Source organism: Corvus cornix, chromosome Z (genome assembly GCF_000738735.6).
Source record: "Corvus cornix cornix isolate S_Up_H32 chromosome Z, ASM73873v5, whole genome shotgun sequence".
Classification (NCBI taxonomy): Eukaryota; Metazoa; Chordata; class Aves; order Passeriformes; family Corvidae; genus Corvus; species Corvus cornix.
Window position 1 is genome coordinate 36,355,789 of NC_046357.1, and position 18,904 is coordinate 36,374,692.

The 18,904-nt window shown below is 38.2% G+C and overlaps 1 protein-coding gene across 1 annotated transcript; it reads left to right on the forward strand.

Annotated features, from left to right (window-relative positions):
- Positions 1-1,231: 1,231 nt before the first annotated feature.
- Positions 1,232-11,355, forward strand: LOC120411483 (protein FAM240B-like). Its single transcript, XM_039566790.1, has 3 exons — positions 1,232-1,391; positions 7,198-7,346; positions 9,812-11,355. The coding sequence occupies exons 2-3, from the start codon at positions 7,201-7,203 to the stop codon at positions 9,942-9,944; spliced, it is 279 nt and encodes a 92-aa protein (XP_039422724.1). The 5' UTR covers positions 1,232-1,391; positions 7,198-7,200; the 3' UTR covers positions 9,945-11,355.
- Positions 11,356-18,904: the final 7,549 nt, after the last annotated feature.

Consider the following 18,904-nt stretch of genomic DNA (forward strand, 5'->3'; position numbering starts at 1 on the left):
TGAAATAGAGAAAAAGGCACAAAAGGCAGGCTGTGAACTTGGGATCTAATTAAAATTTCTGTTATAAGTTGAAGCTTATAAGTTGAAATAAATAAGAGGAGAACTAGGTGAGTTCATGAATCAATTAGAAAGTTGTAATGAGCACTGTAGTTCTCTGGAAAGTGGTTCTAGATTCCAATTGTTATATCCAAACAAAATAAGCAAGCATACAAGGGACTAATACTCCACTGGAATGTGACACAGTTCTCATTGCTTGTGTTCAATGAGACCACAGAGAAGAGTCATGAGACCTCCTATCAAGAGAATGAGTATGAGAAGAGTCCAAAGCCCTTAAATGTTATTATAGCAAAACAAAGAAGGAGAGAGGAGGTGACGTGTGCCCTACATACCTTGAAGACAAGAGAAAGGTAACTTGTCTCTTGAATACATTCAGATTGTAGATTAAATGTAAACTTACAGTACTTGGCACAGAAAATTCTGGAGCAACCTTACACTTAACGTTACACTGCAGTAAGAAACATAACTAACTTCAAGGTGGAACTTGCCAAACTACCAAAAGCTCATGTAGTCAGGCTGCCAATAAAAGCTGGGAGCAGAAGGTCTGTCACTGTTCTCCCTCTGTCAGAGTCAGTAGCACCTTACTTGCCTGTGTTTTTCTGTTCACCCAGGAGTACCAGTGGAGGGAGGAAGAATCTGTCCAAGAAGTGGAAGTGCTAAGTTCTGTAACAAATTACATATGCTATGTTTCAGCTTGCAGCTGGCCAGATTCCTGCACTATTGAGAGTATTAACAGCTTAGCTGGAATCCTGTCATGTAGTCTACCAGGTGCTTTTACAGACCAACACTTCAAAAGGAGTGAAAAAGAAATCTATTTATCTGTCAGTCACTCAGCAGCACAAATGTGAGACACGCTGTGTTATTCAACATGTTCTTTTCAGATCAATCCTTTTTCTTGGAGGGGACAGTGCTGAATTCTTGCAAGTCATATGGAAGTTATGCCACAGTGATCCACACTTGTCAAAGAGTAACAGTTTCTCCAGAGCCGAGTCATGACATCAGTGGCACCTGCCAAAATTTATAGCACAGATGAAACGTGGCATTCAGAGTTTGCGCCCGGTAACTGTCCGGTCATTCCTTGTGGTGTGGTGCAGACTTCACAAAATTAGACTGTGGGTTTGGGTTGTTTTCCCCCCCTGCCATTAAGCTAATTCATAACAGCAGATGTCGTCACTCCCAAATAAAAATGAGTGACGGATGAATAGATTTCATCAGTTATTCCTGGCAGTTGGAGTTCTCTTGAAAAGGGGAACACAGGGGTAAAACTGACATGATGCAGTAATCACTCAAGAAAACCATACTTTGACAGAAGAGGAAGCTACTATACAATCAAAGTAAGCATTTACATTCTTGTATTTTGGCCAAAATAAGATTTTCTCTTCCTGTCTTGATTATTAAACCTGCCTAGACATACATGGGTGTACATTTATTTAATGTTTTGTTAAATCATGCAAATTTGAACCTCTTGTTCAATGTTCAATCATGCAATGTTTTCTTCTTGTTCCATCTATGACCTGAAATTATGTATATTTCAGTATACCCTTGTGGAAATTAGTCTGATCCTGTGTGATTTATACAACATAAGAGGTATCCTGCCACTGTTTCATTTTACTCTAATTGTAAATTCAGTTATTAAGCTATTATTTGTTACTATCTTTTTTGGTATTACCAGAACTTCTGTATTACACACACTTCAACTGAAAGGAAAACCACCATAAAAGGAACATGTAAGGGGAGACTCATCAAAATTACGCATTCTATGTGTGTAATTTAAAACTTTTTAGAATTTTGAGGCTTTTTTTTTCTTTAAAGAGCACCATAAACAGGCTTTGAACTGCCCGTTCTGCAATAACCGTAATAGATATATAATGCTGGAACATATTCCATGCTTAGACAAACAAACCCTGGTGAAGGGCAAAAGGAATAGGATATTAGTGTCCTGACGAAGATAAAACAGCTCATGGTCATGATATGACCCAAGGGACTGAGTCTAGTTAAAGTCAAAGATAATCTTTCCATTGTTTACAATGGTCACCAAAAAAACCTCTGAAGTGACTATGGAAATTCTTCCAGGAATAAGCTTGTGTTACATATTAAAATTGGCTGAATCATCAAATTCATTGAAAGAGTTAAAATTAGACTTATCTCCAACTTTTAGAAAGAAAATATTTTTAAGATAGATATATATATAGCTATAGATATATATGTATATATAAAATATCATTCTTGTTAAAGACTTTGTCTTTCAGAAAAAATTTTGAAAATAAACTGGAAATGTTCAAATATTGTTTTATATTACTGGTTAAAATATTTCCCAGTAAGGAAAAAAACATAACGTGGTTTTCTTTTTGTTAGCCAAGCCAATTATTCTTTAAATTGTGCATCATTTGGACTAAAAATCACATTGATATTTTTCTCCAAACATGTTCACCTAACAGTTTTACTGAATGCATTTAAATACTTCTCTAAAAAGTAAAAGCACAAATATTTTGCATACAAGTCTGTCTCTATAGAACACTGAATTTTTAAGACTATGTCTAGCTTAAGACACATATTAAATAGAAAGATTGAAAAAGGGTAAAAAATATCTCCTGACACTTTAGAAACTATTTTCTTCTCCTGCTTGTTTATTTCATATAAAGGTAACCCAAAATAGCAATTTTTGATGAAAACACCAAGAGCCATTTCTGACTCTTAAAATTTCTCCAGAAAGAGTCCGAAGTAGAAATTACAAAGTGTGCAGAAGACAAATTACTTGCATTGGATATTTTTTAAAACTCCTTTTTGTACCTCAGCAGAGGTAGTCTGAGATTAAAATAATTCAAAATATGCAGACCAGGCAGGGGCTAAGACCAGAACATTTGGAAACCTACTAATTTAACACCTTTCCAAAGCACATTCAGACGCAGATCAGATTAAATGAGAGAAGGTTGTACCACCGGCTTTTTCTATACTGGTTTTGTGCCAATGAATAAAAGTTGTGCACATAACTTACAGCTGGAAGCAAAATTTCCTCTCCCTTGTATGGGATAGATCTGTAGGGGGAAAACTGCTCATCATTCACCCTTCAAAGCTCTTTTAAACTGGCTCTGGGACATGAGCTCACAAGGAGAAGCAGAGGGGAAAGCATTGACCTCTTCACTGTTGTGACTAGTGAGACAACTCAAGGGAATGGCCTGAAGCTGAAGCCTCAGGGGAGGTTTAGGTTGGATATCAGGAAAACGTTCTTCACCCAGAGGGTGGTGGGGCACTGGAACAGGCTCCCCAGGGAAGTGGTCACAGCACCAGCCTGACAGAGTTCAGTAAGCATTTGGGCAATGCTCTCAGGCGCATGGTGGGGATGGTGCTGCGCAGGGCCAGGAGCTGGACTCAACGATCTTTGCGGGTCCCTTCCAATTCAGCATATCCTGTGACTCTATGATTTTATGAGTTTAAAACAATGTATTATATGTAGGTGCTATCTGTGTTTCAAGAGTGATTTGCTGTCTTACAGATTGCTGCATGACCCTCTGATTTAGGGTTTGATTATAAATGTAGGAGATTTTTCTTTTACAGTGCCATTAATTTTGTTTTTACAATTACTTCTTCTTGTGGACATTCTCCATAAATTAATAATATGTTAGCATATAATTTAATTTCCATAAATGATGAATGCTGTAAAAACTCTTTTGTACACACTTACACATTTTTGACAGTTGAGTTTTAGAGCTACCAAATGCATAAGCCACTTTAACCAAATATAATTTCATCCTTATTTAAATGTTGTTTTATCAGCTTGGCTCTCTAAAAAAGCAGTGAACCATACTTCATATGGACAGGAAGAACTGCAAAACCAACATAATAATAGTTCCTCCTTAACTATCTTAATTGAAGATTTAATAAGGGCGTCTATCTTGCACCAGTGTTATGCACATTTTGGTAACCCTTCACTGAAAATATATTGCAGAAAGTTTTATAACAAAAATTTTCAGTTCACAAATAAGACAATATTTCAGGTCTTCTGAATGAATAATTTTAAATGAATAGAAATACTTGCTCTTGTTTATTTTACATTCGTACCAGTGAATAAACATGTTAAAACAAGCTGCTATTAGGAGTCAGAAAGACACCTCCACAACTTTCCTTTAATATCTCTGGAATGATGAACATATTTTCCTTGCACACTTTCCACCCAGACAAAAATGGTCAAGTGACTGTAAGAAAGCGTGGTTTTTATTTACAGGGAAAATCTAATTGCTCTACTTGTTATGAGCCCTGAGTTATCTGAGTGAAAGAATCAAGAACAAGTTTGATGGCATTAAGTCCAAATGTCAGTGTAAATTCAATTTATGTTATTGGGACATCTAAAAAGAAAGAAAAAAAATTACAAACCCTTGGTATCTGGAGCAGTAATAAAGATTTTTGTTTTGATACAGAGAGTTACTCAGAAATCCAAACCAAGCTCCTAAGCAGAATCTTTCAGTTAGAAACAAAAAAGGAGGTATTATACAGCACACATGAACCTTAGTCTCTACACCTAGATGTTGTAATGCCAGGCTCAAAGATAGGATGCTTTCACACATCATACCTTGAAAGGTGCCGGCCAGCAATGCAGACAGCACAGTCTTCAAAAGTTTTACACCAAGAATCTGTCTTAGCAAGGACACAGCAATACCATGTGAAATATTAACTGTCACTGACATTCCTAGGAACTAATACCAAATGTTCTTGACTTACAAAAAGACCCACAGACTTAGCTGACTAAAAGTTGCAGGTTCCCCTCCATCTTTTGGGCGCCTCTCTGATCACAGGTTGTTCTTTTGAGTGGAGCAGCCGAAACCTAAAGCAACCAAAACCCTCATGCACCTCCTCAAAATCTAACCTGTTTAAACCTCAGATAAAGACTGGAGACCCTCTTGTACCATTCGGAGAACTTCAACTAGAAGTTTAATAATCATAAAAATTTCATTTCTAATTAAAGGTTAATGTGTTATGGCAGATTCTTATATGAGGCAAAGTATAATAGGGTTTGGAGGGCACACTGCCTCAGTTTGTCAGCAACTTGCACTTGGCTTCTGAGGCAATGGGATAATTATCTGTAGAGTGTCAAGTGGGCAGCTGCTAGTGATAGAAGAGCCTCTAAATGGTGCAAAGACCCGTGTGACCTGCTGATCCAGGAATGACGAAATAATCAGATTCCATCACTCGCTGTAACAAGCTATTACCAGAGCATTTATTTTAACACTGCTCAAGGCCTATAGAATTAGAACACAGATAGGGCATGTTCCAGTGCATCCGTGACATGCATATCTTTTTGCCAGACGCAGCCTTAAATAATACTATTATTTTGGGGCCTCAGAGTGAGCCAAAGATTATTAAGATTACCCATATTCCTATTTAGACCACATTCATTGCCAAACCAAACATGTTTAGCACAAGGTGTTAGTAGAACTGCTGTACCCACGCCAATGCAACAATTCTTCTTGTATCATGCTGTGCTACATCTACAGCATCCCCAGTCCACAGCAAGGGAAACACTAGAAAAATGCTGTTTGCCTCAGAGAGAAATACCTGGCTCTTTCGGTGACACTGCAGCTCTTGCTGACCTTGCTGTGAAGAGGACCAGCATTCTAACTACTCATACCCCATCACACAGGAGGTTATATATTACATGGCCTAACCAGTTCATACTCATCATTCCAGTTGGGCTGTGCCTGTCTTTAAGCAACTGGACTTCCCAGTGGAGAAATAATGCATCTCAAAGAGATTTTTCTTTTTGTTAAGCAGTTTTTCCAGTCCAGCCAGACTTTGCACCAAGTGTGGCAATATTATTTGATATTATTGATCTTCTTAAAAAATAGATCCATGAAAATGAAGACAAATCTAAAATATTCAATCTATAAAGATGCCCAGAAGTTACTTACGTGTCCTTTTAAGGTGCCAGGAGTTTCAAATACTGTATTTGATAGTAGGACCTTAGAGAAATCTGCCTTAATTGTGTTACATCTGACTGTCCTTTTCTTTTACTCTGATCTTTCACTTTATGGCATTGTATGAAGTAAAGGTTTCCTCAGACTGGCCTACATTAGCATAGTCTTTGTTGTATTTATCAAGGATAGCTCCTAAAGTATGAAATCATCTAGGAAGAATATTCGTAAGTATGTATCAAGGTCTATGAGGCCTTAATTCATCAGCATTACTGAGTGGAGCATTGGCAGAAGTATCTAATACAGATAAACATAAGGAAGCAAACCTCAAATTAAGTGCTGATCTAGTAATAGAAAACTCTGGAGTTTAGGTTTTTAGAATTTTTCTTTCTTGTATCCTCCCACTTCTTGTTGGGCCTTAGTGGAGGAGACTGATTCAGGAAATAAACAACAGAACTTAACTTTTCAAAGTATCATTATGATCTGATAACCAACACAATATGGTAATATCAACAAGGACATGACACATGATGAGCATTTTAATGTTTGAATAACATGCATTTAGCAAGGACATATTTGCCTATTTTCTGTCTTTTTTCTCATTTATTGGAACTGATCCTGTACTTTAATGAGATCTACTTTTAACCATATTTAAGACTGAATTTTGATAAAATGAAGAACAAGACCATAACAAACTCCCCAGCGCTTTGCACTCTGTGCGCTTCAACTTCAGATTCATAATTACCTTGATATTTTGTGCATGACATCATTCGGAGTAGCAAAAGGAATCATTTAGGAGCAATCAGTTTCCCTGAAATAAACCATCTATGATCTGTTTTAAGAATATGGGAGATAGAAAACAGGAAAGTCCTTCACATCTAATCTGAACTTCAGTGACAATGGCACTATATTTGAAAGCATTTTCACAAGTTCTTCTAAAATTACTTCAAATCTCACACACACTGAGGCATCCACAATATTTCAGTTAACTGTGCCACTTGCAGTCATTACTCAGTAAGAAAACATAGTTATGATATTCAACTGTCACCCAAGGCCTGTTTCAATGCCTTATATTTTGGTTCAAGGCAGACTAAGCATTAGTTACCTACTCTTTTCAGGTGACATACTTTATTTTAATAGCACTTCATGAGAATGACATTTCAAGAGGCTAAGTAATAAAGTACCTGCCTCAGGTTAGGCTTTTGACTGTTCTGACCTCTGAATTGCTTTTCAGAAAATGAGCAAGCATACGAACTTTAGACACCACAGGATGGGTGGTCATGATGCGGAAGAGCTGAAGAACTTCTGGGAAAAGGTCATCCAAGAGCAAACTAAACAACAAGAAGCTGAAGAGTCTAGGTTAAGCAAAAGTGCCCTGAACAAGTAAGTGGTATTTTTTCTTTTCCACAAGAGAGCAAGGCATGTCATCACGTGTTTTAAAATAAGGTAACCTGTTATTGTACTGCTTTATTCATAGCACAGATTGTGTTCTGGATCTTTGGCACTTTTCCTCTCACAGCTGCTTGTCTCATATTACCATGGCTCTTCTGCATGGAAACTCAGACACCCCTCACCCTTAAACCTCATGAGCATTCTTCAAAGGCCTTGGAGCATAGCCATGAAAAAATAAAGCACTTTGGAATTATGGCTTGTGACCGCCAGAAAATAGCAGGAATTTTACCTGGAACTGGTACAGCCACACAAATAAATAAAATAGCATTACTTTAAAGGGACAACCACCCACTTAATCTGTAGAATAGAAAATCCGCGGCACCTTTAGCATGTTTAACAGCCCTTCATATCATATAAGCCCAAAGGTAAAAATGACACCATGAGATTTTCCCATTCAAAGGAAAAAGTTGTGGGGGTTTTTTGTTGGTTTTGTGTGTGGGTGCTTTTTTTACAAAGCAGTACAAAACAACAGGGATTGCCTAGAGAAACCTGTATTGCTGTATTGTGGTATAGATACCCTGCACAAGTGTGGTGGATTTCTTCAAATATTTGTTCAGCTTGTTACAACTCAGAAGTTTGAACCAGGGTCTCCTGCACACTAAGTGAATCCCCTGACTACTGATGGCCAGAAACAGAGGACAAGAAATACCATGTCTTGTGTGGTTTCCTTTTGTGCTTTCCTCCTGAAATTAATAAAGGCTATCGTGCACAAACTTTTCTCAAAACTGTGACATTCACATAAGCTAATTTGACTTCAGCAAATTGGAAGGTGCTGCTACAGGGCTGTTTCTCGGAAAAAAAATTCTAGATACCTTGACCCCAGTGCCCAAGAAAGAAGTACTGTCATCATTTAGAGACTTGGAAATCAAGATCTGGGCAGGCCTTGTGTCTTGAAAAAGTCAGGTGCAGACAATCCTGCTTCCAGTATCCTACTCCAGCTAGTCAGTAGTGTTTCCAAATCCCAATCACAAAATTACTGGAGAAAAAGCATGTATGACAAAATCCAGGAAAGAGTTCAGCTTCACTGGAAATATTTATCACTCTAGATCACAGAAGACTACCGTGAGAAGACAGTGAAAACAAAATGCAGTTTGTGGTTTAGATAACATTTTTGACTTCACAAAGCTGAAAAATGTTAAAAGTTTTTGTAAGGTCTTCTCTGAAGAGAAAAAAAGAAACACAGTGAAAGAACCTTGAAAATGTATTAACTTACGTATTCAATATGTCTTAACTGACCCATCACAACCGTGAAATAGACCCAAGCAAGTTCCTTCAAAGTGTCTTGCCCAGTCAAAGCTCACAAAAGATAGTTCACAAAGTGTTCTCTAATTTGGAATAAAAAGATTCTTTCAGGAGTCAAAAGGCACTTTCATAACAAAACATACATATCCACTACCTCACATAAGAGGTGCTCAGGAGGATGATGTGGTTTTACATAAAGGCAAGTGCTCCCTTTGAGACACGTAGGACACTGATGAGAAACACCAGTGTTCTCAACGGCAGATTTTTCTTAACGCACCGTACCTATTTTTTGAGGCTTAACTATATGCATGAAAGAACATTGAAGACTAGGTAGCTTAAAACACAATGTAAAACCAAACTCAGAATCTAAGACAACACAAGCACCCATGTGAAACAGCTACTGATGGGTTACTCTCAGATGAAATCATTGGCTGCTGTTCTTTTCACCATACCAAAGGTAATTAAAAAACCCATATATTCTGTGATGCATTTGACATTACCATATAATAGCTAATCTTATAATATTGCTGGGTCAGATGTTTCATAACATTCCCTTCAGAAAACAACCCAGCCAACAATATTTTGCAGTTGTCCCTAGAGATATTCTCTTCTGGTTTTGCTATACTAGTGTCTTGCAGCTATGTGTATCCTCTTGTACGTGACATCAATTCCTTTCATTAAACACATACAAGGTCTGCAGAGTTGGTTTTGGTTTGTTTTTTTTTTACCCAAAAGGACATATTTTAAGTTCAGCCTGCTCTTCCCCACAGCATTTTACAGTAGAACTTGAGGGGTTGGGGAAAAATTGTATTTTTTAATTTACACATTGAATGACCTTACTGCATAGGCAGTACTTCTGTGTGGCTTTGAGAATACCCCAGAGGGAAAAACAGAGTTCTTCACAGTGACAGTATTTCAGCAGTTGTTTGACTCATTCGGAATCCAGCAATGTCAACCACTGATAGCATCAGCACTATCCCTTTCTCCCCTGCATTCCCAATCTAGCAAGCTAGAGGGATGTGTAATTGGTAAATAAATACAGGACAAGTGCTCTGGTGATGAAAGAGAGGAAAGCTTCGACCCTGCTGAAAAGCCTTGGATACACTTGAAGGATTTGGCTCAATAATTGCTAAGCACTTGCACTCTCTTTGCAGACTTCGTCAGGAATGGACTCTGCGGCTGGAAGGTCGAGTAAGGCAGGTCCAGGCGCACATGAAAACACGGGAAGAACAAATGACTCCAGTATCTATCGAGGCTCTTCCTTCACCAGATAAAACTGTTGCTTAAAGTTATTGTGTAAACACAGCAAGCACTGGGCCTGATTCTGACCTTCTGCATGCACCTGTAAACTAGCAGTTACACTGCCGAACAACCAAACGGTCAGATTCTGCCCATTTTCCAAACTATTTACTAGAGCTACTATTAAAGTCCTATTGAAATTCAGTGCAAGAATAATGCCACGGGGGAAAAAAAGCACAAAGGAATAGATGAGAGGCAGACAACTCTAATTTTCCATGATATATTATTACTGTGATGTACCAGGACTCTGTTATGTAACTCTGCATTTCCAAGTGACAACAACATACTGCTAGGAAAGAGGGCAGCTTGTTTAATAGGAATAATATATTCAGACAGCTGCATGCAAAATTCCACATTTCCATTTACACAGCTCACTGAGTCTGTCTTAATGTAGACATAAGATGTTCTGTCTGCCTTGATGAGGCACAGTAGAGGGAGTTAAGGATTAGCCTGATCAGCTGGCCAGGAGAAGAAACATATTCTTTAATGGAACGAGGGGAGAAAAAATAGAACTTTTCTGATCAACATATAAGAACATTTACAGATCTTAATAATTAAATGAACAGAGGAAATTACTTTAACTTTCTTGGGGTATGTAAGAAAAAGACTACTGAGCCAGTAGACTTTATTATGAGCCAGTCTGACAAGTGTTAGAGTAGTAAGAGCAAGTCAGTGTGAGAGTTTGAAAGAGAAGGCAGTGAATCAGTTCATCATAACAGCACAGAAATTCTTTACAAAGTATCACTTGCCATACCTGGCATGCACTAATCCAAACAACTGCTGCATCTTCTTCTGGGTTAGGTGAAACAAAGGTAGGAATAACTAAACACAGGGCAATAACAGTGTTCCCTGTTTACCGAAATGTCTGTGTATTTAATACCAGTCTTTTGGATTAAAACATTTATTTGTTTTCTCTTCAATTAATCTTTGGTATGTAAGAGAAGACTCATAAGTCTAAACAACCCTTCTTCTCTAACAGTATTGTGCCAGATAGAAATTTACTTTGAATCTTTGTTTATACTAAAGAAGTAGATAGGAATGCATTTGATAAATCTCAAAACAGAACAACAATTTAGCCATTTTGACCTCACAGAAATGCTTTCTTTGTCCTTTTAAAACATATTTAATTAAAACACAAAGTTTTACCAAATGTTCTCACTTCTACAAAGTGAAATGCTCCCACAGAAAAAAACAAGCTGTCACAAAAATGTTGTTATTCCTTGAAGGGTTAAAACAATTAAAAACTTATAAAAAGTTATTCTGTTGCTGAAAACTGAAGGGATTGTAGTACGAGATTCTTTTCCTAAAAGCTGACCCAAAAAAGCATGCAATTGTTTCTTTCAGTGGCTATTTTCCATTAGACAAGCAATGCTGAAAAAATAATAAAATTTTAGCTGCTTCTACCCTGAAAGACTGGTCTTTCTCTTCTGCATCCACTTATTTCCCACTACTCTCTAAAAAGTTATTTTCTGTAACCCGGTGTCCTGGTTTGGGCCAGGACAGAGTTAATTTTTCACAGTAGCTGTGAGGGACTGAAGCCTGGAGCCCTGTGGCCATGTCTGGGTGTTATTCTATATCACCTCATGCCACATCTGCGGGGTGGAAGTCCAGGACGCTTTCGGGAAGAAGGTGGAAGTGGCTAGGGGTCGGCGGACAGTCCGGGTGGAAAAGCCATCGGCCATTGTTCATTGCCTTGGGGTCGCGCACATCGGGCAGTAATTTTTGCATGTAAATCACCCTCTCTTTGAGCACTTTTGTTATTAGTGTTGTTTTCTTATCTCACTAGTGTTTCCAGTAAATTGTTCTTATCTCAGGAGATAATCTCTGCCTTTCATCTGTCACCAGAGGTTTGTGGTTTTGTTTTTAGTGAGAGTACTACACTGAGGAATACCATTCCTAAAACATGACACCCAAGCTAAACGTTTTCTTTAGTGAGGTGGATCAAGCACAACCTGAACTAGCTGCCACGTACCAAAAAACTGGAGTATTTACCTTACTGTAGCCGTAGCTAAAGGACATAGACAGGGGCTATTGAAATGGAGAAGTGCCACATTCTCCACTTCTGAAAACCAGATCTCTTAGATTTGTTAACTTAACCACTGATTTATGGCGTTATAATGTCACCCACATCAGTGCAACTTAGCCCTACTCCATGTCAGTGTGAGAAGATCCAAGAAAAGCTGGCTCAATAAGAATTTATTGTTCTTTTACACTTAATGTCAATGTTTTTAATTATTAGGAACACTTTTATGACACTCTTTCCAGCTGTTTATGAAGTTATGTAAGATAGGAAAAAGACTACACAAGTAGATGCAATTCCCACAAAGCAATTTTCAGCACTCCCCCAAAAACTACCTTAGGTCTCTGAGAAGCCGTTTTTCTGTAAGGACCTCTGAGGGCATCCAGGGGTATGTGAAATCACTTCCTCTACAAGCAGTCGTCATCATATTAGCTACACCCCAAAGGAGTGTTGCGGGCATTGTTTACCTTCACAAGTGCATGGAACCTATTTCAGTTGTGAATGGATTTCTGATGCAGCAAAGTGTGTGCATATCACAAGTGTGAAAAACCACAATGCTCCCACACTTAGCAAAAAACATTTCTTTGTGAGTTGCTCAAGTGCATGTGCATTAGTCATGGTTACCTATTCTAGCACACACTTTACATGACAGCAGTAACCTGACATCTCCATGGCGTTGAACATCAGGTGTTTCTGTTCCCAAATGCAGGTGTTCATCCAATTTTCACTGCTACTTACACATACAACCAGACTGAGACAGGTATCAGGTACGAGAAATAATAAAGTCTAGTATTCAGATGTAGCCAGATTTGCTGCTTGCAAGTTGCAAAACTGAAGGCAGACAGGGAGGTGGCAGATAATGTTTCGTTACTTTTCTTTGATGACGTTCAAGCCCGAACTCAGGCATTTCATTCATAACTGAAAATGTTAAACCTGGTTCTCAATAAAAAAACAAACAAACAAAAGTCTGTTAAGGTTGAATCATTATATTTTAAAAAATTGTCTCATTCATATACATGGCCTCCATGGATAAAACAGGATACACAGTAAGCATAAGCTGTTGGGAGAGTAGGTCACTTCAATGGAATACAGCATTTTTTAACTCCCGTGTCCCTAGTTCCTCCATCTTTCCAATGGGGGGAAAAAAACCCAAATGAAAATTTAGATTTCAGTAACTATATTAAGAAATTTGGTCTAGTTATTTGAGAAGATAAACTAATTACTCAGATTTTTTTTTCTTAAGGTTTATGAATTTGCCTAATAGAAAATGAATTTAATTAATATTGAATATTATGAAATGAATTGAATAATAATCTGCATAATCAGTACCACCCTGACCCTGCACTAGCACGATGTTTCCGTGTCTTACATCAGCATATAAACCAGCCCAGCTGGCACTTGCCTAAGTCAGTAAACAACTAAAATTGTACAGGATAGGTCAGTGACTAGCAGTTTGGTCATGGGACTTTATGATATATGATGCAATAGTTGTGGATCATGCACTTAAGCTGGCATACTGATGTCAGCTGTAGAGCACGGACTTAGCATGCCGATTTATGTGCATGACAGACATGGTGAGCACAATCTTTACCCATTCACGCTGTTGCTCTTTAAGCACTGTCTGAGCCAGGAACCAGCGACTAATGCCTGAGAAACAGCAGTTTGCTTTCTTAAACTAACTCTGAGCTTCGGCCAGTTGTTGAAGCCTGGTTTACTTAAATCGAGGCAGTCTAAAGCATGACCATAAACCACATTAATCTGCAGTCTGACTTCGTTTGGACACCACGGTAAAGCATCCACACCATCAGTTACAGGCAGGATGCAGCAACTCAACACCTGTCAGCTGCTCCACTTGAATTTGCACTTAAATTCAGAGCAGGAAAAACATTTTTTAAACTAAACCCTTGACTGTCTGCATGTACCACACACTGGTTTGCAGCCAATCTAATGCATACAAACCAGATTTCTTTCTGAGGAACCAAAACCAGACCAAAAGCTGTGCTCTAAGCACAGGTGAAGGACCCTAGCCTCTAAGGATCTGAGACAAGCATTAGCTCTACAGTTTTGAGACACCTGCATAATGGGGATATTTGGCCCAACGAAACAAATTCAATTGAGTCTGATATAACCCCTGAACCACACATAGTCTAGTGTGGGGATGTCAGCAGCAGCCACTTTGATCTACTGAGCTGCTTGGTAATGTGCTCAGCCACCTGCTAATAGAGAGGAGTATAACCCAACCAAAACAATATAGGTTCGATCAAAGCACAATAACATATTTCATGTAGATCTAAAGGTGGACCTCAGCTGAGCTCAGGAATGATAATTTAATTAGCCATCCAGATATGCTGGCATGCACAGCTAAGCACAGCTTGGTCAACTCACCCACTGGAGCTGCATGTGTTGGAACAGAGCCTCCCTACACAAAACTTAGAATAGATCTGGCTTCTGAAACCATAAAACAGCTCTGTATGGTTCATTTCTACAGTTAAATGACAGGAATATGAGGATAATTACCAATTTTCTAGACCAAATGTTCCTACTAATTACAAACTGCCTGTGTCTTGAGAGATGCTGTTCTCTACCTTGCCTAATAAACAGCACCATAGTGTGAATATGGCATAGTAAATCACATAAAAATACCTCTGGATTCAAAAATGCATCTCTAGATAAATAAGGATGAACCAAAGAGTAGCTCTAGAAAGTCTAATACTTCCTGAGAAAGCTTCCATTCATGAATTAAGCATTACTATATTATTTATCTTACCAAGAAGAACCGGATCTATCCATAATGTTATTCATTTAAGACAAAACTGAATACAAAATCCAGTAGTCAGGACAGACAATTCAAAAATCTACTTATTATTCCCAGCTCTTTCAGCAGTCTGTATTTACCTGTGTGTTATTTAGTGGCCAGTGTTTTAAACATATTTCAAGCTATGGTGGACAGAAAGAAGGGAAAATTCGAACTCCAAAAATGACAGGCTGACAAACAGACTGAAAAAGTTTTATGCTACCAGGGAAGCCAACCTTAACAGTAGGTCATCATGTGCCACCTCAATTAATTAGCTGTACTTGTCTCAAACACCATTCCTTAAATGAACTAATAGCCTACAGTAGAGTCTAATGGAAGGTGAGAGACTACTGGCCTTACCTAGTAGTAGGTGCCAGTGTTCAGACTCAATGATATGACTGCAGTGGTTCACAACCAGAGACACTGTTTTTCCACAGCAAACAGCTGCAGCATCAAGGAGACGTATGGTACTAACAAAACAATCTATCTGTCAAGAATGAAAAAGATGCAGTAGCAAATCTGAAGTATAATATTTGGTTGAGCCATTTGGCCAATTCTTTAAAAAACCATCCTTTTGCATTAGATTTCCACTATGATTGTACTGCATGCCCAACATAAATATTGGTGCCATTTGATCAGAACTGTAACTTCACAATGGATGTTGATGATTCAGCCATAGGGAACAGTTCAAAAAAGTTGAATTAATACTGAAAAGTTTGTGATTCTATTAGATTTAGTACCTAAATCAAAGGAATCATATCTGCAAAATACCAATACAAAAAGCTTAGTCTGTATTGTCTCTTTGCAAACAGGAAGAGGAAAATTACGTTTTCAAATAGATTTTGCTATAGTTAATGCTATTTTTCTCCCTCAAATGGGGTATTCCACTTAACAACTGCATCATTATTTTTAAGGGTTTGAGGTTGCAGTACAGGCTATGAATCTAATTAGGCAAGGAAAACACAACACTACTGAGGTGGTCAACAGTGTTATTTCTGGAAAAAACTTTTGAAAAATAACCTATGTTTGCCCTGATGTCTTAAATTTTTTTTCCAGCATGATGGTGATTCCACTGCAGCTTCTCTTAGGGAAATTTTTTCTATAAGATTTTTATTGGTGCTTTTATGTAGCCTAGTAAGTGAACAAATCCATGCAATTGTTCATTTTTACATGTAAAAAGTTTCAAATAACAATGTTGTTTCATTAATTACTGGATATCATTGCAGCAGAGTTCTTGATAGAGTTCTGTTAATGCTAAAGTGCTAACTAATGAATCAATACTTTCCAGCTTTTGGATAACACATGAATTTACTGATTTTGTTGATACTGCTTCAGTCATTTAATATGTATTTGTAATAATAAGACTAACAGTCGCTGAAAATAAGCCCTACAAGCAATAAGGGCCATCTAATCTAAAATATCAGAAACAGCAGTTATTATCCACCATCTCAAATGAACACTTAATAACCTGGAACTAAATCCCTTCAGGCTCCATTTATGATATGTGCACACTTCTGCTACAGTGATGAAAAACATGCCATTTTCCCAGAACTAATGACCCCTTTATTATATGTACTAGAGGACTGTGGAATGAGTCCATCAACAAACTAACAGAGTGCACATGTTTGAAAAGTTTTATGCCTAAATCACAGGCAAATTTCAGTGCTTCCAACTTATAAAAAGCCGCTTTGGAGCCATTTCAAAATAATGGAGTATGTATTTGGTGAAGACAATTTCTGTACATGCTTTGTTTATTTTAATTTTGGTTACCTTTGGCCACTACAGATAATGAGGAGCAACACCTAGAAGTAATTAATATGTAACACTTGACTATGTTCAAACAAAATACTATTGTCCCATGGGATGTTTAATTGCTTTAATTGGTGGATGCAGTTAAAAATACTCCTTTGCCTCAAAACCTAAAGGGTTGGTTTTTTTATTCCAGGGCACCTTTGAAGAACATCTCAAAGTAGTTTCAGATATATCTTACAGCTTGCAGAGATTTTGACAGCACTCTCTTAATGTATCACTACAAAGATTAAGGATGCAGGTAATAAGTATGCCTTGAACTACTTTAGCAGCTATATTTATAGTTTAACTTGGGCACTGTTTTTACATACCCTGGAATCACCAGGGAACACAGCCAGTCCTGACAATGACACTAGCATTTCTCCCAGCAAGCTGGTTTTAAAAAATATGATACTGACTAGCCCAAATACTGCTAGATTTCAGCTATCATTTTCAACAAAAGCCAGTAAACTTGAGCAGCTACAGTTCCTAGTTCCATCTGTGCTTCTTTACTTTGAGGTATTTTCTTATTTGGAATCGCTGGCACTTCACTTTTAAAGGCTACCATCCAAGTGCAAATTCTTCTGGCTGACGTCCTCAACTAGCCTTAAGAAAATCTGATATTTCTGCTGCCAAGTAGGCAACAAGAGTTCACAGGTAGGCTGCAGGACTTTTGAACAGAGGAGTTTGGGGGTTTTTATGCTGTCAAGAAAAAAAATCAAAATTTGAATTGGGAAAAATATGGCCTTCTAGCATGAATTCTAGTCAGTTCTGTTGAATTCTAGACAGGCTTCAGGAGATTTGTTCTGGTCTGGCATGAAATCTCTATCTGTCGCTGATCTGAAAGCTGTATCTCCTAGGCTGCAGAGGAATTCCTGACTTGCACATATATATATTTCCTAGCAAGAAAATTCTCCTTGGAACACTTGTTTCAGAAAATTAATTTTTAATCACCGGAAAAAATAGAAATAAAAGCAAGCAATAAGGTTTTTTGATACTCCAAATTACTCCAGATTAACATGTTGATTAAAATGTAAACCAAGTTAAACATATACATGTAAATTGTGCCTGCAGGAAACATGGTTTTTCCAGCAGCAGCATTAAATCAATTATAACTGAAACAACAAAAGCCTTCCACATAGGGGACTGAAATTACAGCTAAAGATAAAGTTTTTGTTCCAAAAAGAAGTACGTGCAGACATACTATTTCAAACGCTTCAGCAATTGCAATCTCAATTTTAGGAAAATGTCAGTTTGTAATACACCATCTCCAATCTGGAGGCAACACAGTAAGCATACTCTGTCTTTTGGTTTCTTAATATTTGGTGTTCTGAACAATTTCACCTGGCTGCTTCCCTGCTATAGGAGGAATACATCAGAGAGCAAAACCATGCTAGGGAATGTAAAACACTGATTCAGCATATCCCCAGTAAACTCAGGCACGCATGTTCTAGGAAAACACTAAACACAAAATAAAGCTGCTTACAGAGCAAAAAAATTTTAAAAGTTTATTTTGGTTTACTTTCCATTTTTTTTATGGGGGGTATTTATGCAGGGTATGGGGGTCTATCAGAAGAGTAAGGACAAAGAAGGGACATTCAAGTCCCTGGCATGACAAGCTGAGCTTCTGCTCCCTCAGTCTGGAAATAAGTTCTGCATTTTCCTACAGGACCTGTTTAACTCCTCTATTCTGTGTCACTGAGGGTGACCGGGGAGCAGGGCAGGGCGGGCTCCATCATCTTCTCCAAATGCTAAAGATCTGTGCAAGAAGGCCATGTGAGACAGAAGACTGCCCCAGCAACTGCCTACACAGCTGGCACCCTGCTAGCAGGGCTAAGAGATAAAGCGACCTCCTGAGCCCACTTTTCATAGCCTTCCCCAGCTACTTGAAGCTGCCCTTCTGTTACTGAGAGCAGCAGCAACAGACCAGTAGATCTGTGACTGGCAACATGGGAAAGGGCCCTGAGGACAGGAATTTAGAGGCACTTTGATTTTCTCTTCTCTCTCACCCTGAAATGGCATTTCACTGAAGTTACTTGAGAACTGCTGGCTGCTCTCATGTCAATTCCAAATTCAATCATCTGCAGCAGGAGGACAGTCACAGGACAAACCCTGGCCAGTGCACGAGGCAATGTTTCTCTTCAGTGCTCCCAAGTAGCTCCAAGACAAGAGAAGGCATGTCTAAGCCACAAAGAAATGGACGATGGAAACTGAAGGCAAGATCTTTCAGTGCTAATTTTAAGTAATATAGTCAAACTGTTAGCTGCAAACATGACATTAATGGAATTCTCTGGTACCAGAGAACTCTAGCCAGACTTTTCCTGGGTGAGGTTTCTGCTGGATTAG

Coding starts and splice junctions, on each gene's coding strand:
- LOC120411483 (XM_039566790.1), top strand. CDS start 7,201: ATGAGCAAGCATACGAACTTTAGACACCACAGGATGGGTGGTCATGAT. Junction 7,347..9,811: donor AGCAAAAGTGCCCTGAACAA/GTAAGTGGTATT, acceptor CTCTCTTTGCAG/ACTTCGTCAGGAATGGACTC.